The 9805-nt window shown below is 40.6% G+C and overlaps 2 protein-coding genes across 4 annotated transcripts; one reads left to right on the top strand and one right to left on the bottom strand.

Annotated features, from left to right (window-relative positions):
• The first annotated feature begins 470 nt into the window (after positions 1 to 470).
• Positions 471 to 2664, top strand: LOC307018927 (uncharacterized protein). The gene is made up of 2 exons (XM_079649436.1): positions 471 to 1420; positions 1611 to 2664. The coding sequence occupies exons 1-2, from the start codon at positions 602 to 604 to the stop codon at positions 1935 to 1937; spliced, it is 1146 nt and encodes a 381-aa protein (XP_079505562.1). The 5' UTR covers positions 471 to 601; the 3' UTR covers positions 1938 to 2664.
• A 300-nt stretch (positions 2665 to 2964) lies between these two features.
• Positions 2965 to 8322, bottom strand: LOC307018924 (uncharacterized protein). Of its 3 annotated transcripts, XM_079649427.1 has the most exons (5): positions 8000 to 8322; positions 7006 to 7761; positions 6231 to 6443; positions 5281 to 5394; positions 2965 to 4858 (listed from the first exon to the last, which is right to left on the bottom strand). In XM_079649427.1, the coding sequence occupies exons 1-5, from the start codon at positions 8285 to 8287 to the stop codon at positions 3797 to 3799; spliced, it is 2433 nt and encodes an 810-aa protein (XP_079505553.1). In that variant the 5' UTR covers positions 8288 to 8322; the 3' UTR covers positions 2965 to 3796. The 3 variants fall into 3 exon arrangements, with proteins under 3 accessions (XP_079505553.1, XP_079505554.1, XP_079505555.1); XM_079649428.1 differs by having other exon boundaries at positions 7006 to 8322; XM_079649429.1 differs by lacking the exon at positions 7006 to 7761.
• Positions 8323 to 9805: the final 1483 nt, after the last annotated feature.

Genomic DNA, 9805 nt, shown 5'->3' with positions numbered 1-9805 from the left:
GGCTTCCAGAGATTAATTGTTGTATGTATTTATTGTCAAAGCATTTAATATATTCATTGCTATCGGGACGTTAAGAGCATTCCATGGAGTATAACAAAAAGTGTTTTCTGAAATAAATTACATACCCCATTGAATTATGACTGAAGATCGTCAGCTGTCTTCCTCTCCCTTGTTGTTCCTCGATACGTAAAGGCTGCAGCACCGTTGACAACTTCTCTCTACAGATCAAACATACCGGTAAACCAGCATCGTTTGCTGTGAAAGCATATATAACTCTGTTAAATCCTGTGTTCCTCCGGTACGTTTCTTTGATTTATCCATAGTTCGCTCATCGAGCCGGGGGTCCCCGCGCGAGGGCCTCCAAGAAAAGTAGTGATGTGTCGGTCGCGAACGTACGGAGCCCCCAAGGGGACATGGAGAAGAACAAAAAAAAAAAAATGTTTTGCGAGATATCGCAAAACCTTTGCGAGATCTCGCAATACTTTTGCGAGATCTCGCAATACTTTTGCGAGATCTCGCAATACTTTTGCGAGATCTCGCAAAGGTTTTCATTTCGCTCAATGTACTTCCGGGTCAGTTCAGCGACACAGAAACCACAACAATGGAGCAGTTAATCGATTTTTACTTTGAGCTTGGCTTAAAATATAAAGACATAACATCAGTGCTTGGCAATAGGCACAGGTTTATCATAAGTGAAAGACACCTCAAGAGGAAACTCCGAGCGAGGGGACATGCACGTCGACATGTATACTCTGAGCTTGCGGTCCTGGTGGATTTCATTCGCAACCAGTTGCAGTACTCTGGGCAGCTTCATGGGTACCGCTGGATGTATGCAAAATGCAGAGTGCATGGACTGCGTGTGAGGAAGGAGGATGTGCGCTTGGTACTGAAGGAGCTGGATCCCAGAGGAGTGGCATTAAGGCAAGCAGGACGACTCAGACGAAGGCGTTACTTCTCCAAAGGGCCAAACTTCATCTGGCACCTGGATTCGTATGATAAACTGAAGCCATATGGCATTTGTATAAATGGATGTATCGATGGGTATTCAAGAAAAATTATCTGGCTTAATGCCTACACAACAAGTAGTGACCCAAAGTTGATTGGGGGATATTACATGGAAGCAGTGCAGCGTTTAGGGGGCTGCCCTAGACTGGTGAGGGGCGATCTTGGAACAGAAAATGGCTATGTTCGAGGCATTCAGCGTTTCCTCGTACCTACTAGCCCAGACGGCACCCATGAAAGCTACTTGGAGGGAGCCAGCACCGCCAATCAACGAATCGAGTATTGGTGGGGTTTTCTTCGCAGAGAGTGCGCGGAGTTTTGGATGTGCTTATTTGGAGACCTCAGAGACAACGGGCATTTTGATGGTGGATTTCTGGACAAAAGCCTCCTTCAATTTTGTTGCATGGGACTCATCCAGGTGAGTTAATACATTGTGTGTATGTGCTGTGCGTGTGAGTTAGAGGAGAGAAAAAGAAAGAGAGGAGAGAGTGAAGGACACAGACAGAGGGCGGGGTTGGTGGTTATGTGTGAATGCCATAATGTTGTTCTCTATTTAAGTTGATGCGTATGTACAGTTCTTACTAAATGTATTACATTCTTTTTAACAGGATGAGTTGGATGACACTGCACAGGTTTGGAACGCGCACACCATCAGGCCGTCGAGAAACCTGAACGTCCCCAGCGGTCGGCCAAATGTGATGTATGCTGTGCCTGACCTTTACCGGACAAGAGACTACCTTTCCCCTGTTGAAGATGAACACGTTCAACTGTGCAAAAATGAATGTGTCTTTCGGCTGGCCATACCATGTGATCCAGATGTGTACGAACTATGCCACATCTTTATGGGCGAGTCCCATCTGACTCCACCAACAGACCCATATCAGGCTGTGAACTTGTATATGCACCTAAGAGAGGCCATCAGTGCATCTCTCTAAATCATATACCGTGACATTGGAACTCACCGTCACCGCACTGCTTGTTTGTTTCTGGGAGTATATAGCTCTTATGCCTGTAGTTTCTTTCACAAAGTAGTAATGCTACTCACTGCATTTGCTTGATGAACTTAGGTCATGTGTGTGCATAGCTCATATAATTAATTTGAAATCCTATCTTTAAGTTGACTAAGAATTTAGAATATGTCAGTAAAGTCTAAGCTGTTGAATATTTTAGATTCTGTAGACACCAGTCCTGTTAAGGTGTTATGAACTGTAAGATGACTAAAATACTGCCTTGTCAACATCACTCCCCCCTTTTATATACATGTGATGGCATGACCCTGTCCTCACTGTGCAGCTCCTTCAGTGACAGGCTGCTGCACCCCCGCTGTCTCAGAGAGAGGGAGCAGCGGTCAGACTATATAACCAGTACAGCCCCTAGTAGACCCCCCCCCCACACACACAATAACAGACTATAACACCCCCTGTTGTTAAATACCAACCATGTGCAATATATATATGCTGTTAATAACTGTGCAATATATACCTATAAACTTTTACAGGATGTGTATTTTGTAAATTGTCTAACTTTGTTTAAATTATAATTTGTTTATCTTTAATACTTTTTTATGCATGCTTCTTAGGTAACATTAAGCTGTCTTTGGCTCTTTTCTGCTGTAACAATGTAAATGTCCCCTCTGTTGGACTAATAAAGGTATTCATTGGGTGAGGCGTGTGGCGCAGTGGATATAGCCTTGTTATGGGGATCAGATGGTCAGAGGTTCAAACCCCACTGCATGTCGTTGTGTCTAGGCAAGACACTTCACCCCAAATTGCTCCTTGTCCACAGTATTGAGTATGTAAGTCGCTTTGGATAAAAGCGTCTAACCAGTAACATGTAATGTATTCTGATTCTGATGTGTTTTCGAACTGTGAAACAAAAATAGTGTGTGTGAAAATGTATAGGACTTTAGTAATGCTAGAACCAAGTAGTACGAACATCAAGTTACATGTAATTAACAGAAAACACAGTGATGCCTGTGTTGACAGGCACTTTAATGTCAGAAAGGGGTAGAAAATAACAGCACAAGCTGATCTTTTAACAGTGTGGAAATATTAATAATAATTTTGTATTTTTATCTAGTGTGAAATCCTGGCTTGCAACCCTGATTCAATTTAAAATGTGCCTAATCAGTTTGGTTTGTCAATTTATTAAGACCAATTGAGAAATAAAAAAATAAAACATTGCACATTATGTATACGTCACTTCATATGCACATCTACATACACACGATTTCTGTTTCTAAAGAAAATAGCATTGAGTTATAATTCGGTGCCATGTTAAGATGGCAGTAAATGAAAGTGATATGTTGGTAATATTATTTATACATTCTGAGGGCTTGTAATTAGAGGGTAGTCTTTTCAGGCCACATTTCACACTTTCAACATCACCTTTTTGTAAACAGGATCTAACAACTATTTCCACATTAAATTTCAAACATTTTTTTTCTGAGAGTTATCAAAAAGGACTGACTCTTTAACACCATAACATCAACAATTAACAATTCGACCAGTGACGGACAACACCGTTTAGCTTTCTTAGCTGCAAAAAAAACACACTTAATCTCAGCCTCTAAACTGGGTTACGATCAAACTGACAAAAATGAAAACTGCAGTCATTCTCAAAGCATATTAAAAAAAAAGTAATATCCTTGTTAAAGCAGAAAATAGAATTGCAGACTGCTCATTACACGGTTCAGTGCATCAGTTGTTTCAATGAAAAAAAAAACACAAAAATATCAAATCAAAATAATATTCCAAACTGTTACTATCAGGCCTGATAATGACTGCTCTCAAGTTCAAAGGATATCCATTTCAAAGTAGTTGCTGGACAGGATATTGTCAAACTCCGTGCGAAATTCAGGGAAAGAGCTGTAGGTACACGGTATTTCAAGGATAGCTCCACAGGTATGAGCAACAGGCCTTCTGCTGAGCCCAGTTTCAGCATTAAAGCACACCCCAATTCTGTCAACACATATGACAGAAGAACCAGTGCAGAAACGCAGGATTTTTTCAGCTTTGGCTTGGTCAGCATTTTTCACATATCGTTGGAGGTGGTTGAAAGTGGTCTGTTCTCTCTGAGACAGCACCACGTTGGTTGTTTCAAACAGTTGGGACACTCTTCTGCCTGTGGCTTTCTTCTTCTCATACAGAGACAACACACTGTCCTTGTCAGGCAGTTTCAGCTGTACAAGTGACATGGGTGTCAAGAAGCAATCGACGATATACTTTGGCTCTTGGAGAATGGCTTTATGAGCCATTGTTTCGATGGCAGGCTCCATGTTGTTCTTTGCCGGTAGGAAATGGGAACCCATCCTTGTGAAAAGGTCGAGCAAGTCCTCTTCATCACTCTCCTCCATTGTGCCCTGGAGAGCCTTCTCCACAGCTGATCTCTCAACAGGAGAGAGGTAGTTGAGAAACGATGTCATCAGGATGTCTACATCAACGGAGTCGACTCCATGAATGCAGGCTAAAATGAAAGCCTTTGATAGCCTCACTGGCATGACACCATGGTCCAGTAATCCTTTCACCCAGATCCGTCCAACTGCTTGCCATTCAGCCTCACAGAAATCTGGCCTCAGCCTTGGAACTCGCTCTGCTTCCCCTTCACACGTTTCAAGAAATTGCTCCCAGAATGCAGTGTAAACCTCCCTTGACACTCCATTATCATCAATAGCATTTTCATTTACAAAGTCCATATTTAGAGTCAAATGTATTATGCTACTGTCCATAAATACAGCCAAAAGACCTTCAACAACCTTTGTCCTGTGAATTGATGCACGTCGCGTGCTCTCTGGATTTCCTGAGCCTTCAGCTGAGGTTGATGGGGATAGTTGGCTGCTCGAATTTAAAAGCAAATCCTGTAGTAGAAGAACGAATCATACAAACACACACAAAAAGATTGGTCAATGAATGAAGCAGAGGCCAAAATGTCCTAATTGTTTAAATGTTGAGTATGAATCAAGGTCCATATAATATTGGATTCTATGTTTTTCCAATAATGCAACTCAAAAGCTATTTTTTACAAGACCTTCTTTCCAACTCCACCACACCTCCAGTTTATAACACAGACTTTCTATTTGTTGTCTCCAATTCAAAGCCGAGGTAACACTGAAAACTTCAGTATAAAAATCATCAAAGTTACTTTTTTTATACCTGACCGAGCTCCTCCAGAGCTCTCAGGACAGTATACAAATGTTTTACAGGCCACAGTTATGTGAAATCTTACAAGACCGGTAGTTTAAAGGATGTGTTCAGGGTTTCTTGCAGTGATGCATCTTACCTGTGCTGTTTGCACTGTATCCTCATGTATGGACACATGTGCCGAAGGCAGGCCAAAATCAGAGGACAAGGGGAGTAGTAAATCCTGCATTGGTACTCCATTCATCTCCGCACTCTGAAGGATGAATTAAGTATGTTATTAATTGACAGCAGACACTTTGAAGTCTTAGACGTTGTTGCAGACCGTAATTTACAAAAGTATTTCCGTAATAGTCTTCAACATCATCTTCTATTTAAAACCAGAAATACTTGTACGTGTTTATAAAAACTACTGCACAATCACAAGTCAAAAGGACTCTGTTGCTTTCCACTTCTACTGCAGCTTGCTAAATAACACCATTTATTTTAATACAAGTTGTACATGACTTTGCTATACCACTATACACAACAAATGGTAGTTTGATATAGAAATTATCGCAAAAAAAGGAGAATTGTGAAGTTGTGCATGCCACCATGAGTTATGAGCTTATGAGCAAAATTAAAATCTTTGTGGAATTCCACAGGTTTTCATCAGGTCTTGTTTGGTTTGTTGAAATGTGAAAGGTTCTAAAGCAGCATAAACTATTAAATGTTAATCAATATGCTGTGGCAAAATGAAGCTCTAAATATACAGGGGGTGAGCTAACATTTCAGTAAGTACAGTAAGCGTTTCACAGCACTGTAGGTTATTTCATTCGTGTGTCCAAAGAATAATCGGGGAACAGAATACATATGCCATAAAAATAAAATGACATGGTACATTTTTTTCAAAGTAGGAATGCACATTTGACTTTTTCTATAAATTGAATCGAATTTACTGACTATTGAAATCCAACAAAAAACTACAGTATGTAATTGATTGAATTGAAGTAGCAATACATTTCTCAATCTTTTCTGTGTTTACTGGTTTGGTTTTAATACATATATTTGCATTTCTACCCCCTTACCCAAACACTTTCCTGATCACATTACCTGAGTGACATCCTCATGTGTGACGTCATTCCATTTTATCACAACTATCTCATCACCACCTGCTCCCCAAAGATCATCTTCCGGATCCCATACAAGTGTATCTGCCTCGTCTGTTGGGGTTGAATGGGAGCGATGTGATTGCCTTGGACCTTCTGCTGTCACAGTGTCAGAGGTTGATCTTTGTTTTTTGGATCTTGGTTGTATCTGGAAATGCTACAAAAAAACAACTTTTGTTGTCAGCAGTAATTTGTAATAATGGCAGGGAGAAAAACATGTTTCACAATTAATATCAAATGGTGTGCAAAAAAATACATATGACTACACATTAGCCTATTAAGCATAAAGGTACTGTGCAATAACTTTTAGATATTCTTCAATCTTCCCTCAGAGTCTCTAAGATAAGTGATATGTTTCAAAGCATTACAAATAAAAGTATGAAATAGCAAAAAAATATGCAACAAAAAGAAATGTATGCATCTGACCACACATGTCAACAACAAAGTCCTGGAAAAATTGAAACATACAGAGGTGAAAGTATGTTGGTAACGCCTTGGACAAAAGCGTGTGCTAAATAGCCCTACCATAACTATAGCTATGTAGAAAGTTGCTGACTAACTGTGGTGACTGATGGCACACAATGGAACCTTTCTGTTTTATGAAATCCATGTACATCATTTCTTTATTTAGTTATTACCTGAAGTTTAATCTTCAAGCACTATCTCTTTCCATCTGTCCCTGTCATTAAAGTGACTTTATATTTCCTACTGCCACAAACCTGATCGCTATTGTCGCTGTCAGATGAATATCCATGTTCTGGCAGATCTGTAATCAATTCATCTGCATCAACAGATCCATGTGAGTCTGCTCCCTCAGTGATGGCAACAGATGAATCTGCAGATAAGGAATCTTCTCTAACTGTTTCTACCTCAGATGGGGATTGATCTTTTGGGTGGGCTTCTTCTTTTGTGGATATGTAAAATCTAAGCAGCTTCAGTTTAGTTTGTTCATAAAGTCTGCCAACAGTGTCATCTGAAGGGATCTGGTTTCTTTTAAAATCACAGACATCAAAGGTGAAGTCTTCAACTCGCCCTTTTGTTGAGTGGCCATTTGGGAAGAATAGCTTCTTTCCCATTTCCAAAAGCTGAGCAACAGTTGTTGTTTTTTCCACCGATGCATGTCTTGTTCCCCCGCCATTGCAGGTCCTCACTTGTTGGTATTCCTTATTGTGAAAATGAAGCCATCCAATTTCAATCTTCCTGGTAGTCTTTTCTGCTGCGTTATTTCTTCGTCTTGACATCCCTTCACCTTCTTTTTGAAACACACCTGATGCACCACACAATGCTCCTTTTGTTTTTGATTTACTTTTCCGTGCTCCTATTTTATCTCTTAATGTCTGTAGAAGAGTTTCTTTATCTGTGCTGCTGCGCTTTGTTTGTTGACAGAAGGAGAGGACAGCTACTCGGTCACCATATGAAGTGATATACTTTGCCATTTGTTCATCATTCATGATGGTTAGCACTGCCTTGTCAACCTGCAAAAATAAAATAACTAATACATTACCAACAACCACTAGCTTGCTACCTAGCACCCTAACACTTAACTTGTAAACAAACGGCGCTTATCAAATTCAGAATTCAGCATTAAACGTTTTACAGAAGGATTTTTTAACTGCCATGCTACCTCCATATTACTTATAAAGTGTTTGACTTTTCCAGGCTCTGTGCTGTTACGGTAACTTATTCCGTGAATTGAATGAATGTTCTACGCACCTTGTCACTTTGCATTTTCATGATGTCCTCTTGTGGGACCTCTCTCGAGCGAAGAAAGCTTTCCAAATCCTCCTCCATGACTCTTTCATCTGTTACAAGCTGCCCCAGAGTACTGTAGGTTGCCAAACTGAACCGGCCGGAAGTACATTGCGCTAAACGAACATTTTTGCGGGATAAAGTATTGCGAGATCTCGCAAAAGTATTGCGAGATCTCGCAAAGGGGTTTTGCGAGATCTCGCAAAACATTTGCGAGATATCGCAAAGGTTTTGCGATATCTCGCAAAACATTTTTATTTATTTTTTCTTCCCCATGTCCCCTTGGGGGCTCCGTACGAACGAGCCGATTCTTTTGAACGGCTCTTTGGTATGAACGAGGGGAACCGAGTCGTACTTGGTGAGAGCCGTTCTTGTTATCGTTCAATTGTTAGTCCGCACTCACTGCCTGCCAAAATCCACTCGCCTGTTAAAAAGCTTGATTTTGTTCCCCAAACGTATTCTGTGAAGACCCGCCCCTACTCTGATTAGTAGGTTTCAGCAGGAGGAGTGAGATGGGGTGGGTCTGAACGGAATACGCGAGAGAGAGAAGTCATAACAAGTGGTAGGCTACAGGACAGGTAGACGACGTGTTTTTCGGATGGAAAATGAGCCAAAGGCGAAAACGCAGCAGCATTTTGATGCACTTCAACCAAAAAAGCGCACCATTTGTAAAGGCAAAATATCCTTTAAAGCAGGGCCAACAAATGATCTCCATCGCCACTTAAAAACACAGTATCTAATATTAAGAGTTGCGTGAATTTCATTCAAGGCAAGGCAACTTTATTTACTTAACACATACGGAGGGTAAATTCAAAGTAGTACATTCACGGACATGAATGACATGGATATGGCGCCACCTTGTGTCGTGTTTACAAAGCAGATTATTGACATTAGGTCTGGCAATACAGTCAATCCTTATCCTGGTGATTATTTCACAGACAAACCAAGTAACCCCGCCAAAAAAACGGCTCTTTTGAACGGCTCTTTTGAACGGCTCTTTGAAAGGAACGGAGCCATAAGATCCGGCTCCCTTCAAAGAGCCATAAATCCCATCACTAAAGAAAAGGCGCTAGCGCGGGACCGTAGCAGGATGTGACGCATATTTTAGTTGACCTAATTAAAACTGTTTTGTTTTTTATTTATGTGTCACAGTATCACCTCAAAATACAAGATACGAAACATTTTCAACCGTGCAACAAAATATAAATAGTCCTACAAATACTTTTATTTTATTTCCTTCTCATTTTTGTCTAAGCTCAAGGGAGCCAGAGCAGAGGGCTTAAAGGGCCGCATTCGGCCCGTGGGCCGCGGGTTGCCGACCCCTGGGTTAGGCGGTCATTTTGCAGCTCGTGGTATACAAATAGACAATGGCTTGAATATTCATGTGGAGATAGTGCCATATTCTGCCATGCCTGTAGAAATGTTGGGTCAAAAATAAAATAGCACAGATGCCTTCATCACGAATGGCTACAAAAAGATCTCATATCCCAAGCTTATCAACGAGCTAATGTTGCAGCTGAAATGTTCTCCAGGTCACAAACTCAACCTCACATGATGATGTGATACCAGTTTTCAAGCACAGTAAATATTCTCTTCCCAGAGTATGATGTGACCAAAGTGATGATTTAGTACATGGTTTTAATAATACTTTTGCTTTTCAATGTTTGCCATTTCAAACCATGAGCTGGCTTAAATAATATTTGCCTTGAATTCAATATGTTCTCATTTGTTTTATCAGTACAGTTTTGAAGCTTTTGTGCTTTTCTTTGC

The sequence above is a fragment of the Notothenia rossii genome (genome assembly GCF_949606895.1).
Source record: "Notothenia rossii genome assembly, chromosome: 9".
Taxonomy (NCBI): domain Eukaryota; kingdom Metazoa; phylum Chordata; class Actinopteri; order Perciformes; family Nototheniidae; genus Notothenia; species Notothenia rossii.
Note: the sequence above shows the minus strand (reverse complement) of the source record. Positions and strands in the feature narration are given on the sequence as shown.